A 23,376-nucleotide genomic window follows, 5' to 3' on the forward strand; every position below is an offset into this window, starting at 1 on the left:
ACCTCTAGGAGATTGAGAGAATGGGCTCAAAGCTGGAGTATGGGAATGGGAATTCAGGGTAACTGTGAGGAAGCATTTTCTGACCATGAAGGTCCTTAAGTGAGGTGTGATATCATTCCTGAAGGAGGACTTTAAAAACAGAAGTGCTTCTCATCTGCCAGGGAGCATCTGAGTGTTGCCACACCTGCAGGGGGAGCGTGGGCAACATGTTCACGGAGGGTTTCTTTTGAAGGAATACATAGGACTGGCAAGGAAATCCCCACAAAAAGTGTTGACATATTAATACTAATTAATACTAAACCCTAAATTAATACTATGGAATCGTTTCAGTAAAAGGAAGACAACCAAGGACTTAATACTCATTGGAAAAGGCCTTGATGCTGGGAAAGACTGAAGGCAGGAGAAAGGGGCAGCAGAGGATGAGATGGTTAGATAGCGTCACTGACTCAACGGACATACATTTGAGTAAACTCCGAGAGACAGTGGAGGACAGAGGACCTGGTGTATTGAAGTTCAAGGGGTTGTAAAGAGTTGGACACAACTTAGCAATTGGATGACAATAAGAAAAGTAAAGAGCAGGGGGAGAGATTTCGAAAGCTTGCTGTGTCTTTCTCCTTGATTTCAGAGAGGAGGATCTATGGTTCCATCTGTCTGAAGTGATTTCTATTCTATAACTTTCAAATTTCCTCACTGGCAACTTCAGAATTTCTTCCTTCTCTCATTTCTATTTCTTTCTTCTTTCATTTCTATTTCTTTTGCTGCAGCTTGAGTTTATTTTCTCTCATTTTCTGCTCAATGGAAATAGCCAACATGAAATCATCTTCCAGGGGCTTCATCTACTTAAAGCATAAGTTTTAAGTCACTAGTCATCTTTTTTCCTAGGATTAAGAAATTCCAGTCTCCTTTTTTTCCTTACTTCCCTTCCCTGAGTATCATCAGGAAGTTATCTACAGCTTTCAGGCCCCAGCCACGTGTGGTGCAAACGGAAGAGGGGTCCGAATGTGCACGTGGGACCGTGACTCACTTTGCTTTAGAGATGAATTTGTAAGTGTCATTCCAGTAAGCCAGGAGGTCCGTTGCCTCTTCATCATACACCCGAATGTTGTGATACTCAAAGACTCCCGGGAAGAAGTTGTCTATCTCTCGAGTGACATTCAAGATATAGCGAACCCTGTGAGGAAACCAAGAGAGAATATGAGCTCTATTACTCAGGAGAAATCCAATTCCCAGCACTGTTTTTCTTATTTAAAACTGGTTTACTCCTGAGGCTGAAATTACGTACCAAACTATGGAAGAAAGCTAAAAAACAAAAACAAAACAAAACAACCCTAAGAGGCTATACTTAATATAGAATCTGTAACAGGGTCCTGGGCGTAGCTGGGTCTCAGGGATTTAACTAAGAGAGAAGCTGTCTACTAAGTTCAACATCTAAATTCCATTTTCAGTTTGTGTGTAGTTATACAATCTCATCTTTCAGAGTCTTTTGAAAATATGCCTTGCAATTTACTCCAAAGAATCAACTTGAAGCCGGTCATCTGACAAATTCTCTTCAGTCACAAAAATTATACCAGCAACAAAATTTATTCTGTGGAAGTCATGTGTATTAAATCAGATTATTAACATGTATCTTAAGAAAAAAAATAAAAGGAAACATTTCCTATCTTTCTAAATGCCAGATTGTCGGCTTTTTGCTCTATTACTCCCTTTAAACTACATGAAAGGCAAATGAGGCCAGGGCTGGGAGGGTCAGAGGAAAGTTGGACTTCAAACTCTCTCGGCTCTCAAGGCTGCATTCCTGGCTGCTATGACAGCAGATGTGTCTGAGAGTTCTTCCAGGTTTGCAGAAAATGGTTCCTGTATCAAAAATTTCCTCTGCTGTCTCTCCCACTGTGCAATCTCAATAAATGCTTGGGTTTAATTTGCCAAAGGATTGTCTTTTTGCAGTGCTGTGTAGCCTTAAGACATCACTGTTGCCTACTTCAACAATACAACACAGTCACTCGTTTCTCTCTGTAGAAGTGATTTCCTTCTCAGAACCACACACGGACTTCTAGAAACCCAGTCTCTGAAGTCAGAGGAAGGACTACAGAAAGGGAGAGCCATGGTGAAGCAAACCCGTGGTGAAGGTCAGGCAACAGAAAATTTTCTGGGACGTGATTTCCATCTGTTTCAACTGAGCATTAAAGTCCATCACTAGAAAGGATTTTTTTTTCCTTTTTAATTTAAAAAGCAAGCTGGGCTTCCCTGGTGGTCCAGTGGTTAAGACTCCACACCTGCATTGTAGAGGGCACGGGTTCTAGTCCCTGCTGGGGAAACTAAGATCCTGCAAGCCACGTGGTGAAGCCCGCCCTCCCCAATTAATTAAAAAATAATAAAAGGCAAGCAACATGCACCTGTGGAAAACATTCTAGAAGTTCTCCAAAAGGTAACTATCTGATCCTAGTTATAAACTGAAGAGGAATGAAAACATGTCCACCCAAAGCCAAAAAGTGGGAACAACCCAAATGTCCATCAAATGATGAGTGGACAAATAAAATGTGGAGTGTGTGTGTGTATCTCCATACAATGGAATAAAAAAGGAAGAAAGCAGTAATATATGCTACAACACTGTAAACCTTGAAAATACAATGTTAAGTGAAATAAACCATTCTTAAAAGGCCACATATTGTATAATTTCATATAAATGAAATGTCCAGAATAGGCCAATCTATAGCGATAGAAAGTAGATTTAGTAGTTTCTAGGAGTTGGGGAGGAGGGTGGGAAATGAGGGTAACTGCTAAAGGGGTTTTCCTTTCAGGTTGGAAAAAAATTTAAAATGGATTGTTACACAGTTCTGTGAATATACTAAAACCCACTGAAGGGTGAACTATAAAGTATGTGAATTATATCTCAAAATTGTCAGAAAAAAAGACAAGCACACTTCTTATTTCATTTAAAATAAAAATGAACAACTCTCCCATCCCCAGTCCCATACTTCAGTAAGGGATTATAGCAGGACAGGGTTTCCCAATCTTTTCATTATGGAAATCCAGGCAGCCATTACCCATTGCAAATGACACTCCTTGAATCTTACTTGCCATTTCTGTAAAGGAGCAGCAGTTTAGGGGGAGTTCTAAAGTCAGTCGATTGGGAGAAAATGGCCTTATTGTCAAAATTACACTTGAAAATCCCTTAAATCATCCACAGGGGGAATATACATGTTTTATATACAGATCCCTGAACTGTAATTCTTCATCCACTTAAGATGAAGCACCAGTGAATTTGGAGAAGGCAATGGCAACCCACTCCAGTACTCTTGCCTGGAAAATCCCATGGACGGAGGAGCCTGGTAAGCTGCAGTCCATGGGGTCGCTAAGAGTCGGGTACGACTTGAGTGACTTCACTTTCACTTTTCACTTTCATGCATTGGAGAAGGAAATGGCAACCCACTCCAGTATTCTTGGCTGGAGAATCCCAGGGACGGAGGAGCCTAGTGGGCTGCCGTCTATGGGGTCGCACAGAGTCGGACACGACTGAAGCGACTTAGCAGCAGCAACCAGTGAATTTAAGAAACAAGATCTAAGTAGATGCCTGAGCATCTAACCATACTTGTCTGTTTTCTGTGTTTTATAATTTATCCTCGTAAGTAGTAAATGAGATAAACAGGTCTCATCTCTAGCTGGGGATATCAGTCAGGGTACATACATACATGAATGCTGCTAATGCATTTGGCAGGCAGTGCTCTATCAAGTCAGATTTCCTACTGAACACTCCATCAGCTGCTAGTTTCCTGCAGATCACAGTCTGTCAATTTTTCTATCATTCCTTCACATTTACTGGGCACCCTTTTGGTATAAAGCTCTAAGTTTGTTATGTTTCACACAAAACTAAGATATAGTCTCTGCTTTCAAGAACTACTGATTCAATCCTCATCAACTTAAATTTTCCAAGTTCTCTTTATTTTCATACCTTAAAATTAAGTAACCAGATTTCCATTCCCCCTCCCCCAAAACTCTTTGTATAATCACTTGTCTTTCTTCTGAGGGAGAAGTAGAAGTATGCATTTAATCACATTCAAGATAGCCAGAAGGCTGACTTGTAACTGAGAAAACAGGCAGCCAGCAATCAGCCAAGGAGTCATCACTATCTCTGAGTTTCAGTAGGTCTTATCTCAGTCCAAATGAAGAGTTAGCATGGCCAATGTCCAGACATGATTTTCTCTTCTCTTAATGTAATGATCTGACCTAAAGCTGAGTCTGATGGAAGATTTAGGCATTAGCTAAGAAGTGAAAAGGAAGAAGGGTGGCTTTTTGCTTGTTGAAGGTTCACTGCGGTCTCAGCTGCTACAATCAAAGATAACCATACTGCTTAGGAACACATTTCTTAATACAAGTCAGTCTTCTTGTCCAATTTTACATTGTTCATTTTATATTTATAACCTACCTAGTCTTCATGCACCTTACTATAAAAGGATAGGGACTGAGACTTATTTTTCTTTGGATTCCTAGCATCTAGCTGTGCTTGGCCTACAGAAATTACTCAATAAATGTTGATTAGAGAGCTGTAAACCCAACACATGTGGCTCTGTGTACTCCTGCATCAAAATAGGAACCACAGTTCAGAGAGACAGTAACAAGACCAATGGTTGCCTGCGGTGGGGGTGGGAATAAATGGACAGAGCACAGAGGATTTTTCACGCAGTGAAGATACTCTGTATGATGCCACTGTGATGGACACATGGTCATCATACATTTGTCCAAAGCCACAGAAGAGACAACACTAAGAGTGAACTTGTACATAAACTCTGGGCTTTTGATGACTATGAGGTGGCAACACAGGTTCACGGGATATTAAAAAATGTACCTCTCTGGTGGGGATGTTGAAAATGGGGGGAGGCTACACATGTGTGGGGGCAGGAATATTCGGGATATCTCTGTACCTTCCCCCCAACTTTGCTGCAAACCTTATACTACTCTGAATAAAAAAACCCAATAACTGGGTTTGATTTTTAAACAGCATGAAAGGCTTACACATTGGTCTTTGAAAGACTTTCCACTGCAACAGTTGCTCTTTCTTGGGAGGAGGGGGATGAAACAGTGGGAGAATAGCTGTTTTAATTTTTATTAGGTTACGCCCAGTAAAGAACCAACTGGAAGCAACTCTCAAGCTTAAACTTTCTCACTGACACCTCTCAGTCGGGAAAATGCAAAGATAAAACAGTGATATCTGCCACCCGGAGGTGTCAGCAATTGCTGTGTGCTTACCCTCGGTTCTGTAAATCCTCTAAGTTGGAGGCATTCCATTCCGAGCCCTGCAGAACCAAAAAGACAAGGTTAGCGAGAGAGAATTAGCAAATGGACCAAATACAATACTTGAAAAGGAGTTCTATGAGGGGAGAAGCACAGTTTCTAAAAAGAAGGCCAATAACGGCTACCACATTTCCTCTCTACGTGCCAGGGACTTTAAATGCTATCATATTCAGTTCTTACAAATGATGAGAGTAAGAAAGTTACCTTCATTTTTTAGAGGTACGAAAACTAACCCATATAGAATTCAAATAATGTCTGCTCACGATCACATCTGCTCTAACAAGGCAGTTTTAACATTGTCACACCAATACCAAAACCAATAATGAAAATATTAAGTTCAAATTTTCTTTCCATTTCTTTTTTTTCTTATTATATCACACTAAGGAAATATCAATAACCTCAGATATGCAGATGACACCACCCTTATGGCAGAAAGTGAAGAGGAACTAAAAAGCCTCTTGATGAAAGTGAAAGAGAGTGAAAAAGTTGGCCTAAAGCTCAACATTCAGAAAACGAAGATCATGGCATCTGGTTCCATCACTTCATGGCAAATAGATGGGGAAACAGTGGAAACAGTGTCAGACTTTATTTTTGGGGGCTCCAAAATCACTGCAGATGGTGACTGCAGCCATGAAATTAAAAGACGCTTACTCCTTGGAAGGAAAGTTATGACCAACCTAGAGAGTTTATTCAAAAGCAGAGACATTACTTTGCCAACAAAGGTCCATCTAGTCAAGGCTATGGTTTTTCCAGTAGTCATGTATGGATGTGAGAGTTGGACTGTGAAGAAAGCTGAGCACTGAAGAATTGATGCTTTGGAACTGTGGTGTTGGAGAAGACTCTTGAGAGTCCCTTGGACTGCAAGGAGATCCAACCAGTCCATTCTGAAGGAGATCAGCCCTGGGATTTCTTTGAAAGGAATGATGCTAAAGCTGAAACTCTAGTACTTTGGCCACCTCATGCGAAGAGTTGACTCATTGGAAAAGACCCTGATGCTGGGAGAGATTGGGGGCAGGAGGAGAAGGGGACAACAGAGGATGAGATGGCTGGATGGCATCCCTGACTCGATGGACGTGAGTCTGAGTGAATTCCGGGAGTTGGTGATGGACAGGGAAGCCTGGCGTGCTGCGATTCATGAAGTCGCAAAGAGTCAGACACGACTGAGCGACTGAACTGAACTGAACTGAAGGAGTAGAGTCAGAGTATGTATTACGCTTAAGCTATCTGAATTAATTTTTTTTCTGTGAGGTTATCAGTTTGATATACATGTGGGTTCATTTGCTCCTGCTTATATTCAATTTTAGGGTGTGTTTTTTCTTCCATGTTTTCAATTTTTTCTTTGAATATGCAAGACTTTTAAAAGGTTGAGAGTCAAAAGTTTATTAAAAAGTGAACTTGGAAGTCTCACTCCCACGCCTATCTCTTCAATCCCCATGGGAAACCATTTTTATTAGTTTGTGGCTTATTCTACGTACGGTGTACTTTGAAAACATGTAAGCAAATATGTATTATTGCTTCTGACTTACACACAAGTACTGTACTACATCTACTTTTTTTGTTCTTTGCTTTCTTCACTTTACAACGTATCCTCAAACCCACTCTGCATCACAGTGCCACTTTCCCCATAGCCTTGCCAATAAAATGTGCAGTTAAGCTTTTGAATATTCTCCAAACTGATAGGTATGAAATGTTATCTCAGTGTAATTTTCATTTGCATTTCTCGTAAGTGTAAAAGTGAGCAACTATTCAATGTTTTAGGTCCACTTTCTACCTTTGAGCTATCTGTTCATGTCTTTTGAAAAGGCAAAGTTTTTTAAAATAAGAATTTATCTATTCCAGAAAAATGCATTAAGTGGAATTTCGCATTAGAAGACTCAAGTTCAAGTCCTGACTCCCCCTCTGACTGGGGGGCCTTGGGCAAACTGCTTAACCTGTCTTCACTTTCCTATCTGTAAAATAAAACACTCCCCCCACTCTAGCCCTAGGAATCTAATGGATGGATACCTTCCCCTCAAACTGTAAAGTTTCTCCCATTGCTTTTTCCATGTGAGAACACAAAGAGCAATCCTGACTACGCTGCCACACTGATCTCAGACTACAGCCTCCAGAACTGTAATGTTTCTCCCATTTACACAGACTTCCCTGTGGCTCAAATGGTAAAGAGTCTGCCTATGATGCAGGAGAGCAGGGTTCGATCGCTGGGTCAGGAAGTGCCCCTGGAGAAGGGAAAGGCAATCCACTCTAGCATTCTTGCCTGGAGATAGAAGCCTGGTGGGCTACAGTCCATGGGGTCCAAAAGGTTGGACACGACTGAGTATATATGCCAGCACCCCCACCTTGCTCTCCCCCACCACCTTTCTCTCATTTTAAAATGGAAAACCCTCTCTCCATCCTAAATCCTCTAAACATTGTCCTTCTCTTCTTCCCTTCATGGCAAAGACTCCCCAGAAATATAATACTCACTTTCTATAATTCCTCATTTCCCATGTATTTCAACCCATAATACCATGGCTTCTTGCCCTCATCACTCTCGCTAATGACCTCTTCTAATTGTTTAAACCAGGTCACTTTGGTAATCTTACTCCACTGGCTTTCTGTGAGTATTTCTCTTGATATTGTCATTACCCACTCCTTATTTAGATCAGACTGCACAAATATCTAGCTTCATGCCTAGCACAATAAAGAGGATCATCAAATGACTGTTGAATAAATGGTCAAATGAGATAAGTAAGTGAAGCACTCTGAAAACTGTCAAGTGTCACTCTAGCACTACCTTCACATTACAAGTGATCTGCAACCTGGCCACTGAACTAGCAGACCTCAAGGATGCTGTAGGAAAAGGCCAGTAAGTGATGGACTGATCTCTTCTAGAGACCAGGGCTCACTTGACTTGCTTTTAAAATAAACATGTATAAAAGGTTCTTAAGACTCTGTGCTCAACACTGGAAAATACTCCCACACCAAAGAAACAGGCAAGAAGAATAAAAACAGGGCTTTCAAGGAGACAGAAGCCAAGCAATAAGGGTTGAGTGGCTAAACTGGAGCCAGGGAAATGTGACCACCTCACTTCTTAATTTAGAAATCTAAATCCCCTACAGAATTCTGTCCAGCTAGATGGAAATAACCCTGACGTGATGGGAAGAGTCCACGGTTTACATCCATCAGTCCAGAGAAACTTCAATCTGACAATCTGAAATGACACATACCCAGAAACAAAAGAAATTAAATTCATCAGCTACTGACTTAGTGAGGCTCACAGCAAGTGACCTGGGCTCTGCCTAGGGCTGCTTCAGCTTGGAAGAACTGCAATCAACATGGTGTCATTACTTTTCTGTCCTTAATACCAATGCCATGCATATTAGCCTTCTGGGGTCCTCCACAAACTCAATCTTTTTTATTTTTCTCCATGTTTCTCAGGCTTATAACAACATACTTCCATGGGGGTTTTCACTGAGTTCTATGTAATTATGCTAAGTGTATTTTAATTGTACAGAAGTATAAAATGAAATCTTAAAACTGCAATACATCTTAAAATAAGTTCACGTCCATCTTTCACTTTGGTTCACCCACACTGTACTCTGGCCCAAAGACTGAAGTGACTGATTTTTTTTGTTTTTTTCCAAATGTTATCCTTAGGAAATAGCCTTGTTGGGGACCAAGTATTCCAAGCAAAATATAAGAGGACAGCACATTTATGGCAAAGGAGGAGGACTATACTGGGGGTTCTGCTAAGACCATACAGCTCAACACAGAATCTCTAAGGACTGGTATGCCTGTCCACATCTTTATCATACCATAGCTACAGAATCAATGCTGTGAGTCACTTTACCGTGGTACAAGCTCTACAATTTCTTCTAAAAAGTTGATGATACACATCTCCAGTTGAAGGGCAAAAATCCTGAACAAGAGACTTACCTTAATGTTTCTTTGAAATGGAAACTTATTTTTAAAGGATTTGTAATGTCAAATCTTGAAAAAGATAACCATCAGTGGTAAACATCTGACTACTTTTTTATTCACGAAGAAAACTACTGGTTGCCTGTCCAATAGTTCCGTGTTTCCCTTGTTTAACTAAGAAAGCTGCCGGCCTTTCTGCAAAGGATCTCTGTTCACATCTAGCATTTTCTCAGCCAAATCGGACAGCCTCCAGGAGAGCTGTTGATACTGAGATTTGGATGGGCAAAGGCTTCCAACTCAGAGGAGTAGTACACTCTTAAGGGTGGGGAAAAACTTTTTCTGGAAATACCCTGGCTTCCAACCAATCAACCCTGTCTTCTCGAAGCAAGTTTTTCTTTAAATTATGCTCTATACTTTTCTTCTCAATATCAGCTGGACACGTTTCTGAATAAACATCTCTGTGCAGTGCACTACAGAGCTGAGCATTCTTCCTAAGGCAGGGGAGAATTCCTGCTGCCTCCCTTCACACAATCTGCTTGCACTCCAGGCATGGCAGCTATGAACAAGACGAAATGACTTTGCAGAAAATTAACAACACCACTTGCAGTTTGGATAAGACCTCTTTTTCCAAGTCAACTGCAGGGAAAGCCAGCGGAGCACAGACTCACTGGAGAAGAGATACGGGTTTGGACACAGGATGTGGCGATGCAAACAAAGGGAGGAAGCCATGAAGGAAGAGGTACAATAAGATGTTTAGACAACCTATTCGTGCACTTATTTTGCTGCATAAGTTAAATTTCAGAATTCTCCAGTTTGAAAATTGCCCCCTACAAAAGAAAAATATTCACAAGGCAAAGAGCATGTCCATTTCAAGAAAACAGAATTATATCTGAAGCTGAATCCATTTTCCCTTTTTCAAAAATATGCACATAGATACATATTTAAAAAAGTAAAAAAGAGCTAGAAGGCAGTATTATATAAGGAAGGACAAGGGTGTTTATCTCGCTTGGTGTTGATTAAATGTCGTTTATTGTCTTCTAAAGTTGTCTAAATTTTTTGCAATGAAACCAAATTATTTTTGTAGTAAGAGAAAAACCCAAGACAGAAGACTATGCCAATAATCATGAAATAATAGGATGAATCTATTGATACAAATGCTCAAAGGCCTTTCTAGCTGATTAGAGACTAATCTGGGGGAGAACTGGATTGTTCTTTCTGTTTAAAGTACTATTAACGTGTATTTATATGTCCTAAAACAGTAACATTTGAGGAAGAGGTAAGGAGAAGGTAGTTCTTGAGAGGGTGGCATCTGAAACACAGGGAAGTATGTCTGAAATTAAATAGCTAGATAGTGACTGAATTTGACATTTATCATGTCTGCATCCTTTTAGGTATTAAGATTCAAGCTCAGTGGAAAAGCAACTCCAGCTTTATAGCTTTGGTCACTTTCTAACGAGTTATTTTTGGCTACAGGCACTTGCCTGTCATAAAAATTAGTCATGTTACATGGAGACAGTTGGGGGCAGGGTCCATTTGAATGAATGACTCATACGTTTTCTATGGACAACACAAAAAAATTCTTTCCAAGGATACAAGAACCGGGAATACTTAAACCCTCATAGAATTACACACAAAAGTCAGCAAAGCCAGGTGCTACACAAATGGAAAGGTCAATGACAGTTTTGCCGTATGATCTATATCCAGAAATGGCAACACACATTGGTCAAGTCAAAGTAATGGAAAAGAAGTTCCCCTCCCAGCTCACAGGTTTTCATGAGTAATTTCATAGCTATACACCCCATGAATCACTCGACAAGCACACACACTCCGAAGTGTCAACAAGTTAATTCAGGGCACAAGCCTTCAATGGCATGAAGTCTAACTGCTGGGTGAAATAAACTCATATTCAGGGTGAGATGATCCAGTTTAGTCAGTTCCTGTGCACTTATTCCTCTTTCCTGTTTCCCAGCTTCTAATCATTTCACAGCTCACAAATGTCCTTATCGGAGAAAGGAAGTGAAATTCAAACCAATCGATTTAGTTTCTTGTTAGCATTTTTAGTCAAAGTATGTGAGAACCAGAAATAAAAGTGAGGTTTTGGTGTTCTCCACTGACTTTAATTATCCTTGTGTATCCTTGTTCCCACTACCATGTACAAATGAAAACAAGAACTCTTTAACATTTGGGAGATAACCGGTCTTGGGGTTTTAGAATCTTTCCTAATCCATCTGTCAGAGAGCTCTCCTTGGGCTAATTACAAGTCACTGAATGTCCAGCACCATCAAGAACAATTTTAAGTCACTGAAGATTTGGTAATCAAAAAATAACTGAGGGACTGAAAATGTAGCTGCAGGGTTTCAAATATTTTAAAAGTCCAATAGTCTCTGTTAGAGGTGGTTTTCTGCTCTGTTCAGATGCATCAGACCTTAGACCCATTTGGCAGATGTAAAAGAGTGACGTCCAAGGATCACTCTATTTGTATACACTGGACTGGTCTGCTTTGTGACTGACTATTACTTCCAACAGCATGAGATCTTTAACCACCCATGGGGAGAAAAGCCTTGATGTGTAGCATCTGCCAACTTCCTTGGTGTAAATTTCCCACCATAGTCAACTGTTGTCATTGAGTAACTGGGAAGAAATGAGCAGAAGCATACCATTATATAACCTTTCCACCACACAACAGACGTAAATAACCTTTAGAGCACAGATAACAGTAAAATGTAGTCAAATAATTAGGGGGTGATGAGGTTTGGGTATTTATTACCTTTGTTTTTAACATAAGCTACATTTTATATAAGTGTAATAAAATTTGATGATTGCCCCCCATGAGTTGGTAGAGACGAGGTTCGGCACAGCCCTTTAAATTTAAAGGCCCTAAGACTTACCAAGAACACGTGCTCGAATATCTGTGTAGGGCTATCCATCTGACCAAGGATCACTATCATTTCATTATCTATAAATTCCTTGAATTCTCGCAAGTTGCACACCATCTGCATTTCCAGTTCAGTTCGTATCTGAAACAGAGATGACATAACTGTACTAATCTCTGAATGGTCCCTCTGGACTTTCAATTGCTCACCATTTCCAGCACCCCCCCCCCCCATTATTAATCTACCTCTAGCCTTGAACAATGAGGACTCAAGGTCTCTTACCTCTTTCGATGTGATATTCTCCAAATCCTTTTGCATCATAATCTCCCTTAATCTGGTTTTAATTAGCCTCTCTGTCCGCTCACGTTCAGTTGGTCTGAGAAGAGAGAAATGGTGATTTTTCTTAGGTAGGAAACTGACCAAGATAATGAGATTACGTTTCCAAATTATCAGGCTTTTCCTTTTGTTAATCTTAAATTTATATTCTGGAGGCAGGGAAAAAAGAAATTGGTATTTTAAAAAGTTTCTTTTCAGAATGTATAGAATGTAACAGGGAGAAATTATTACTTGAAGAGACTGTACATGTCTAAAAGCCCATAAATACATTCATGTATAAAGATCCAAGAAGGAGTTAAGACAAATAGGCTACACTGAGTGTAGTACTTTAATGGAGGACCATTTCCATCAAGTAACCCTCAACACCGCTTGTTGAGCTAGAAAACCAAGCTGGGTATGGCCTACTATGGAACTGCGTCTTTTGTGGCTTAAAAATGCCACCAAGTGCTGATCATTTATTGCTATGACTGGGAAAGGGAGAAGAGTGATTTCTGCCTTCTTCAATGAAGCAAATTCTCTTCCAAAATGAATTTCAAGGATTAACTACCTAGAGTACCCTATCCAAAATATTTTCCTTTTTCACAAAAGCTCTTGCAGTATTTCTGTGAAATTATTATCCTCATTTCACAGATAAAGGAAACAAACAACTGAGAGGTTAAATGATATGCCAACCATCACTTATGATGGCAAGAGAACGAGAACTCTTTGCCCAGTTTAACACTCTACCTAAAGGATAATGCTGCTTCTATTAGTCTTCCAACTCTCTTAAAAATAAAAACTTCCCTTGGAACTTTATTATGAAATCAAACTAGGAGGCTGATTCTCCAATTACTAGAAAGATACTGGTTCAACATAACGGGATGTTTCTCTCTAAAAGCATTATTCCTTAAGATGCAGCATCTGAGTGGGGCTCACAGGGAGCTCTTTCTGCCTCCGCCTTCCCTCCTACCTACTCAAGAAGGTATCCGTTCTGTACTTCCTTATTTGGAGATGGAAATGGACTAAGCCTTCAGGCATCCTGCCTGCCTTTGCTGCCTACAGCCTTATCACTGGCTGCAAAAATAGCTTCAGTATAATCTCCAAAGATGGATGCTCTGAGCCTACAACCTTGGGGTTCCCTACCACTTGGACTCATAAGTTTCTCATGAACCCTGCAGAGTACAGCTAACACCTATGCCATTCCCCTGTCAATCAGCTCAAGCACCCCAGTCTTGACCAGGAATAAAATGCTTAACCATGCTCCCCACCACTTTTCCTAGACACAGCTAACGGTAGAAAATTACACATTTCAGTCCTCTATTAAAAATAAACATTAGTCTAAAAAAACCAAATTTTAGCACCTGAGTGCAATGGGTTTGATTCCCTAGTTTAGCAGCCTTTCTCCCAATCCTTCACACTTATTGGAGCAGAGTGTTTGGGAGCAAATACACCTGGGTGGTTTTTTTTTCTTTTAAATTTTTTTTTTTGCTTGTTTTGTGTTCTTAAATTTTGGGTTTAGTTATTTTTGCTGAGTGTGGGCTTTTTCCAGTTGTGGCAAGCAAGGGCTACTCTCTAGCTGTGGTGTGAGGGCGTCTCACTGCAGTGGCTTCTCTGGTTGCAGAGCACAGGCTCAGGAGTTGTGGCGTGGGTTTAGCTGCTGCATGGTATGTGGGATTAAATCTGTGACCCCTGCATTGGCAGGCAGATTCTTAACCACTAGACCACCAGGGGAAGTCCACACCTGGGTTTTAACCCCAGCCCTGCTACTTACTATTTATATGACCTTGAACAAATTTCTTTCTTTCACTGAGCCTGGTTTCCTTTTCTATAAAAGAACAGTAATACTCTCTGTCTCATGAGGTTTTTATGAGAATTAAATGAGATACTATGGATGAAGTGCCTAGTATAACATTTGACCTACACTGGAGGCACCATATACCTATGTTCCCTTCTCAACTTTCCTTGGATTTCATAATATAAACTTTATTCACAGTGGTGCACTTAAGTCCATTTTGGCATACATTCTCTGTATCCTCAGCATTCTTTTTAAGGCTCTTCTAGTCAACTTAGGAAAGCAGAGGGAATGGAAAAGACATTACATCACAAACATACTTTCTCCCTCAATTTCACTAAAAAAAATTTGGAAAATACATACATATAGAAAGAAGACAAGAATCACTGAAAATCCTTCTGGCATTATTACTCTGACCTACCGCTCTCAGTCTCTTTTACTATAGACAGACACTTGTTTACTAAATGTATCTTAAGACTGTGGTTATATTGCACACATGAAGAATTAACATTTAATGGGTCTTTACCATGTGCCAGGGACTATATTTTACATTATTTATTTATTTATTTATTTTTGCTCAGGGATAGAGAGAGATTATAGGCAATTTCATTTTCTTTCTTTTTTGGGGGCTATAATTTTCAAATTCTCTCTAATAAAATCAGGAAAAATGAAAAGAAAGGTTTTCTCTAAGTGTCTGTTTACGAAAACAGATGAGACGTCTGTTCCTCGGACATCCATCAACCAGTCATAAAGAGTAATTCAATAACACTGCTCATGTGGACTTTGCTGGCAATCAGTGGTTAAGATTCTGAGCTTCCACCCCAGGGAACTAAGATCCTGCAAGCTGTGTGCCATGTCCAAAACAACAACAACAAAACAAAGTAAAAAAACCAAAACCAAAACAACAATAAAACACTGCCCCCAATTCTGAAGGCCATACTATGCTTATCTTTTTAGTCACTGTGGAATCTTGAAGGGACTAGAGCTACTTAGTACTAACTGACCCTCATACCAATCATATCCTACACAGAAAAGTTTCCACTTTTTTAATGACTATTCCCTGCACACGATTCTTGGAAATTTCACTTTTTTCTAGTAAAAAAGCATTTCTTATCTAAATTAAGCCTTTAAAAAATCATGAACTGTTTAGGTGTCACTTCAGGAATCTGAAGGCGAAGGGATGTAAGATCCTTTTAGTAAGTCGCTACTCTTCTTTCTCAGATGTAGAAAATACCTTGGAGGTATTGAAAGATCAATTCAGAACAAAATAAACATCCTGATTAATTTTGAAAGCAGGAACTAGGTATGAAAAAATTTCCAAAACAGTCACGTAAGTTTCAACACACAGACCTAACTAACAGGAAATAAACATCAGCTTCAACTTTAGGTCTTTATCCAATTCACAGCACAGCAGCGAGATTTAATAAAAAATCTACAGACCTGATAAGTCAAATGTAGGGCTGAGTAAGACACGAATTATAAAATGTATTTAAAAAAATCTTAGCAGAAATCAGTTAAAAATTCAGCATAACAATGTCAGTATTCTTTTAAATTGACTGGAAACGTTTTCTGAAGTGTTTAGAAACATCTGCGCTAAAGCTTCTCAATGTCATTAACTTGCTTAGCAAATGCTTCTTTTACAGATAACGCAAAGAAAAGAGCTCAGCCAAACTCCTTTAAACTCAAATTTCCAATTAGTGGAACTGGAATTAATGGGACTTCATGGTACTGCAGCCCTTAACTGTGGAGACTCCACTGTGCCCAGGTGAGACTCTTCCGGTGTACAACAGAAAGAACAGGGTTCTTTGTGTGGCAGATTTGTAGTGTCAACAATGACTAGTATCACTCTTAAGGTTCATTCCCTAAGAGGAGAGATGAGGGAGGAACATGTTGCTTCCAAACCCCTGAGAACCTAACAGAGGCAATGTCTGGGATCCCCAGCAAGATGACTCACATGTCTGTGAAGAGAGCGGGAGAGTCAGGTCGGTGGGACTGCACATCCTGCATAGCATTCCACTCGTTGACTGAGGACTGGTCTGAGTTGATATGGCTCTCATAGTAACTCACCCAGGTGAGAAACAGGCTGCCGGGGTAGTAGTTATGCATTCTGGCCACTTCACAAGCCTTGTGTAAACTCTGCAGTGCAGACCTGAAAGATAGGTTGGGAAGTGAGACTGGAGACCTATGGGGATACCTAAAGGCCAGTAATCCATGTATACCCCCAACTGTTCCAATTTTAAAATCTTACAGAATTGGGCCTCTGGAGAATCTATTGCTTGGAAATCAAGATTCTCTGATTCTGATTCTAATAATGCTATATTATCTATTCATAGCAATCAATTAGACATTTCTTGCTGAAAAATATGATGCATTATAAAGGTGGTGGGGGGTGGAGGGGAGTAGGAGAACTGACAACCTACCAGTGCAAAATAGGTCCAAGTACCTGCGGAGCTCACCATGAGCTCACAATATATATAGTTAGATATTTGTTGCTGCTGCTTAGTTGGTAAGTCATGTCCAACTCTTTTGTGACCCCCCATGGACTGTAGCCCACCAGGCTACTCTGTTCATGGGATTTTCCAGGCAAGAATATTGGAGTGGAAATAAAGTAAAAGAAAAAAAAAAAAGAATATTGGAGTGGGTTCCCATTTCCTTCGCCAGGGGATCTTTCCAACCTAGGGATTGAACCCACATCTCCTGTGTCTCCTGCACTGGCAGGTGGATTCTTTACTGCTGAGCTACCAGGGAGGCCCAGCTAGATATAGTTATGGTTATATACAGCTATAATTGGAACCACGCTATGGCCCATATCACTAGAGAATGAAAGATCTACTTCATTTACTACACAAAGGTTTGTTTCTCTTGGCACAGGGTCACGTAGAGCATATATTCCCTATGATTCTTAGAGGTTCCACAAAGATCACAGAGACAGATGTCCCTAAGCCTTGAGGACAAGCCCTTTTATCTCCAGGATGTACTGCTCTAGTGACATTTGTCATTCTTGCTGCCTTAGTCTCCTAGTCACTTTAAGCCATTTATTGATACCCTTGAGGTACTTTCTAAGAACAGCTCTGGTTATCCTGTGACTAATTAGATCTCTGACTCCAAATCTAGGAACTCAAGAAAGGTAAACAAAACTGAAAAATATTGTTTTGGTTATATACTTGGGAAAAACCAAAGCAGGCTTCTTTCTATGTTTTTGTTTACTGATGTATCTCAAGAGCCTAAAAGAACGCCTTCTTTAAAAAAAAAAAAGAAAAAGCCTTCTAGTTCAAAGTTAAAATTTGTTGAATGAAATGCCTTATTAGCTATACATTAATATCTCTTTCCCAAGGGAAAAGGACATTACGAGAGAACTCTGTGGCCAATATATTTACATCTTCTGCTTAAAAATGCCTTTTTACTGTTTCTTCTTTCATAACAAATATGATCATGCTCATTTTAGAAAACTTAGGGACCTCAGGTAAAAGGCAGGAATATCCTGTAATCTGACCACGCAGAAATAACAACTGTTAAGCTTTTAGTATAGATCTTTCCAGTCTGTTTTTCTCTGCAGAGATCTAAAATAAAGACATGATCATATTCTGTGTACCATTTAATTTGTTCTTTTACTTTACACTTTGTTGTCAATATTCTTCCACGTCAATAAATGTTCAACTAGATAATTTTCAATGGCTGCATATTTAGAAACATGGATGTACTGGAATTTAATTGATTCCTAGTTTTTTAGACATTTAAAAATTGCTTTCCATTTTTTTGATACTATTACAACAACTGATAAAGATTCTTACAGTTAAAAATCTGCACACACCCTTGATTATCACCTCAGGACAAATTCTTGGAAGCAGAATCACTATGACAAAGGGTATACAAAATGGTAAAGCGTACTGGCAAATCACTCTCCGGAAAGATCACTCCAGTTTATTTTCCCATCAGTGAGGCTATGACAGTGCTGTTTCCTGAATCCTTGTCAATCTCATCTAATGTACATTAAAAAATAAAATTATGACGAATTTGATTGGAAACACATGCCAGTCCATTTCTGCTAGGGAATTAGATTTTCTCGAAAGAACAAAATCACAGAATCTTTTAAAATGCTTCCTTTTACTCAAACTAAGCCGAATTCTGAGAGTTGGACTGTGAAGAAAGCTGAGCGCCGAAGAACTGATGCTTTTGAACTGTGGTTTTGGAGAAGACTCTTGAGAGTCCATTGGACTGCAAGGAGATCCAACCAGTCCATTCTAAAGGAGATCAGTCCTGGGTGTTCACTGGAAGGAATAATGCTAAAGCTGAAACTCCAGTACTTTGGCCACCACATGCGAAGAGTTGACGCACTGGAAAAGACCCTGGTGCTGGGAGGGACTGGGGGCAGGAGGAGAAGGGGACGACAAAGGATGAGGTGGCTGGATGGCATCACTGACTCGATGGACTTGAGTCTGAGTGAACTCTGGGAGTTGGTGATGGACAGGGAGGCCTGGCGTACTGCGATTCATGGGGTCGCAAAGAGTCGGACACAGCTGAGTGACTGAACTGAACTGAAGCCGATTCTCAGCAAATTTCAGTTTCATTACACAGATTCAAGTCTCTAGTCACCCATAGGCTCAGCAGGTAAAGAATCCACCTGTAGTGTAGGAGACGTGTGGGTTGGGAAGATCCCCTGGAGGAGGAAATGGCAACCCACTCCAGCATTCTTGCTTGGGAAATCCCATGGACAGAAGAGCCTGGCAGGCTATAGCCCAAGGGGCCACAAAAAGTGTTGGGACACAACTGAGCATGAACACATATTCTAAAGTAAAAGCCAGCTTAGTGCAACATACAGGATATTCAATGCATGTTTTCTTCATCCAGGAAACACATGCTTCAAAAGCATATGCCACAAGTATTTGGTACAAGTGCCCTAAAACACATTCAAGGCACAGCCACCTTGTATTTCAGCTGTGTACGGGAGAGAGAGGCTATAGTAACCACCTTCCTGTGAAGGAAACACCTGGTTTAAACGCTGCTTTGATTCACACATCATCTACTAGGGTTTTTTGTTTTCCTGTGACTTTCAGTTCACTACTCCCCATGTGGTACACCAAAAAAAGTTTATTCTGCAATAAGCTAACAGAGCTAGGACTAGTCAGTCTACTTTAAAACATCAAAGCTTGAATTACTCGAATCCTAAAGAATTAAGACTGCTTTGTATCCCTCCCCAAAATACAGCTGAGAACACTGCATTTATGGGACTTAGGCTGTTGGGTTTTATTTGGTACAGGTCAGATGCTTTTTTTTCCCCTTCAAACTTTAAATGTTTTATTTTGTATTGGGGTACAGCTGATGAACAATGTTGTGGTAGTTTCAGGTGAGCAGTGAAGGACTTCAGCCATACATATACATGTACCCATTCTCCCGCAAGCCCCTCTCCCATCCAGGCTGGCACAGAACATTAAGTAGAATTCCATGTGCTATACAATAGGTTCTTGTCATTTATCCATTTTGAATACAGCAGTGTGTAATTGCAGGTCAGTTGCTTTTAACTGAATCTTAGTCAAAAGAGGTTATGAGTTTTTCTATGAGAAATTTATCACTGAAATATGGCCTAAAACTTAAAATTGGTCTAAACACATGACCTGAAACTCTGTCCTATCTCAATTACTGTATGAGGTGATAAGATTTAATTGTTCAGTGGACTCTCTTTTAGGACTGCACCCACTTCAAGCCTATCAATCCAGTTATTCAGGGGTAAGTGATCTCCCTGGAGTCTTTTTCAGGCTCCTTTATTTCTCCTTTGGCTTGCATTCTGCCCATTCTGCTCCTCCTGGGGACTTCCACTACAGAACAGGCAACTGAATGAGGGACTGAAACTCAAATCCCTGACCGGGGGATGACTCTGAATCTTAAGAATCACATCACTCCCTGCTTATATTGGATCATTTTTCTAGATAATCCAGAACAAGAGAAAAAGAGTCTATTCTGTCTAAATGTAAGAGATACTTGTAGGCCAGTTATGTGACCTCTCTCGCCCATCATAAAGAGCTAATAATATTATTTTGGGGAGTTGGTGTGATGATTAGATGTAATCCTATGTAAAGCACTCAATGCCTGACACACACAGTAAGTAACCCCAGAAGTGTCAGTATATCAGCTGATGGTTATTAACAACTACAGTGTTTTTTCTAGAATTTATGTGCATTATATAAATAGTGTCACAAACAGCTGCCAACAATTTAAATGGAAACATCGATATATAATGTAACTTCATCAATGCTATCCCTGATTACCTAAGAAAGGGGAAATTAATGCACAGTCGTGAATGTTCCAGATGCAGCTCTAGATGGCTACCAACTAACTGAGTCAGTGTGTCCCTAATAAAGCCCAGTTCCCACTGGCTACTTGTTTACCAATGCTGAAGGCCTTCCATCGTGATCATCTGAAAACTGAACTTCTAGGTCATCTTTAACCATCATGGCCACACAAACAGATCACACAAAATCCTATACACACAAACAGATCACCGGGCATTTTCATAAAGAACTGTTCCATTTCAAATACACTTTCTCACAAAATACTGTTTCAATAACATATTAAAAAAAAACTTTTTAGAGATATTAAAAGTCCTCTTACCACATTGCCTGCACAGATACAGGTTTGAATATGTGAACTCTGTTATCCGTTGAGACGCTGAACCCACTAAGGAAAACAGAATGAAACAAAAATCCGTTAAGTGAGAGTAGGTTATTTCAGTTGTGAGTTTTCAAGGTTGTTTCCTTGGCTAGCAACTGCTGGCTCAGGAGAAGGTATCAAGTACTTTGTGTAGAAGTTAACTGGAGTAGGACTTGACTGAAAAGTCCTTCAACAAATGGTCTGATTTTATCTACCAAGCAACATGAATGGACTCCCACCTTAGAGTGAGGGAATTACATACCGTTTCCCATCTGTAGCTATGGACAAACTGTTCTGCTGTATATTTCTACTTGGAAGTCTTGCAGGTTCTTAGTAAACCTGACCCTGGTATTATAAACTGGAGCAAACATCTTGGTCTCTTGGGGACACATTCTAAAAACACCAGGAGGTGGGGGTGGGGGGGGGGTCACTGGAAAGAACTGGCACAGAAATGGGTTATACTGTAGGCTGACAGCTGGCAGAGGCAGCGAGAGGTTATTTGAAACAGAACATATCATCCTCTGGGAGAGCATTGCAACAGTCCCACATGCTCAGACTAAAGAGTGAGCCAACAGACTAGCTTGTCTTTGTTTGGATTCTTACCATAGTCGGGCCAGAAGAACAGAAGTGAGAGGCTCTGGCAAGTTGTATTTTTACTCTACTTTACAAAACAGGAGTTTAAAAGGACTCGCTGAGCTGCTGATATGACAGTTCAGTTGGGTACAATGGGCCTCCCATTCAGCTGAATGAATGGGCACTAAGACGGAACCCCACCCCTTGGCTTTCTGTAGGAGAATAAAAAGGGAAAGCTCTTACCCATCACCATCCAAATGGATTAGGGTGTCACTCCAGAGAGGCAGGACTAAGCCCATGGTACAAGTGCTACTGTAAGACAAGAAACAGTCCATAAGTTACTTTCTATTACCCTAGGAAGCAGTTCTTTTTTTTAACTCTTTCACCGCAAAGGATAAGTCCCTAAGTTTTAAATTCTGACACAGGTGGAGAAATTTCTAACATATTACAACGAATCCAATGTATGTACCAGAAGCTGTTTTAAACAGGTGTTTAAACAGTTAGTTAGATATTTATATTAGTATCTGTTATGCATCTGTTATATAACTAACTATATTTATTAGTTAGATACTTTTACACTTAACAAAGAAAACTTAACTGACTCAGATTCCTGTATTGCTGTGTTGCCAATGGCTGCTGTCTGAAAAGACCAGGTGATGGCTGATGCACTACTGGCAGGGCTCAGCCCAAGATTACAGCTCCCAAGTCAACTCTAAGAATCATTTCTGATACCAAGAGCTACTGCTGGTTACTGCAGATCTCTGACTGCGATTTGCTCAATTTTAATTCCGAGGTTTACATAGATTTATTAAATGACAGAATATACTCAGTAGTCTAAAAGGGAAAAGTAATGTTTGATGGCTTAGAGAGACAAAATAGACACACTGCCATTTAAATGAATAAAACAGTGCTTGGTGGCTATGCACTGAAACAGCACTGCTCAAGTACAGAGTGAACAGGACTCTCAACAACCAACAAAGGGGTAGCTCTAGGATCACACACTATTCCAGGAAGGAAATTAGTTTTAAGCTAGTGGAACAGGCTGGGATAGGACACCACGGACTCCCAATTTAGTCTCTACCACACCACTTCTCTGGACAACTATAATTACCTTAGACTTCTGCCACTTCTTCTCCTTAAGGCTGCCATAAGTCATTTTCCCTTCCATCTAGTCTCCCAAAGGCTCCCACACTCTCTCCCTGCCAATATATCTAGAAAAGCAGCATGATATAGGAGAAAGAACATTGGATGTAGGAGATGGAACAGCGAAGGATGGTTAAGAATACAGGCTCTGGAGTCAGAGGGGCTCTGGAATCTGGAATCTGACATTAACCGTGTAATTAATTGTGTTGTGCTCCAGTTTCCTATCTGTAAAACTGGGATAAAATATACCTTCTTTATTGGGCTGTTTTGAAGATTAAATTAGATAACACACCAAAAAAAAATGTGTGCAACAGTGCCTAAATGTAACAACTACCATTTATTGAGCAGTTAGTTATACTATGTCAAAAGATCTGAACCTAATCTCCTTCAGTATTTCAATTCCTTTTGACATGTTATTTAACCCCTCTCAGCCTTAATTTCTTCATCTTAAAATGCAGGTAACAAAACCTAAACCTCATAGGGTTATCATAAAAATCTAACATATTTAAAGTGAAAAAAATATATATATATGTTTTTTAAAAATTATGGAACACTTCATGAACTTGCATGTCATCCTTGCTCAGGGACCATGCTAATCTTCTCTGTATCGTTCCAGTATTAATATATGTGCTGCTGAAACGAGCACTAAGGTGAAAAAAAAATTTTAAGTGAAAAATACATATGACTGTATTGTCATGTAAAACAAATGTTGAATATGAATCTGCAGTGGGTGCTCTAATAAAACAGGAGAGTGATTTTGGCAGAGCAGGGAGGGGGACATCATGATAATGCATTAAAAGCAATACAGGGAACACGGAGTCACTGGAGGGCTATCGCTGGAGTCACTGC

At 40.0% G+C, this 23,376-nt stretch overlaps 1 protein-coding gene and 1 non-coding gene across 2 annotated transcripts in view; both read right to left on the minus strand.

Moving 5' to 3' along the window:
* SSH2 (slingshot protein phosphatase 2) overlaps nt 1-23,376 on the minus strand; it is a 100,273-nt gene that overhangs the window by 19,515 nt on the left and 57,382 nt on the right. The window contains exons 5-11 of the mRNA XM_068976560.1: nt 21,628-21,696; nt 20,773-20,838; nt 16,121-16,315; nt 12,342-12,435; nt 12,075-12,203; nt 5,245-5,291; nt 1,025-1,171 (exon numbers count right to left, since the gene is read on the minus strand). Of these exons, the coding sequence (XP_068832661.1) occupies nt 1,025-1,171; nt 5,245-5,291; nt 12,075-12,203; nt 12,342-12,435; nt 16,121-16,315; nt 20,773-20,838; nt 21,628-21,696 (747 nt within the window). The remainder of the gene's footprint in view (nt 1-1,024; nt 1,172-5,244; nt 5,292-12,074; nt 12,204-12,341; nt 12,436-16,120; nt 16,316-20,772; nt 20,839-21,627; nt 21,697-23,376) is intronic.
* LOC138084823 (U6 spliceosomal RNA) lies at nt 23,067-23,173 on the minus strand. The gene has a single exon (XR_011145232.1). It is a non-coding gene; the product is annotated as a U6 spliceosomal RNA (small nuclear RNA).

Source organism: Capricornis sumatraensis, chromosome 8 (assembly GCF_032405125.1).
Source record: "Capricornis sumatraensis isolate serow.1 chromosome 8, serow.2, whole genome shotgun sequence".
NCBI lineage: Eukaryota > Metazoa > Chordata > Mammalia > Artiodactyla > Bovidae > Capricornis > Capricornis sumatraensis.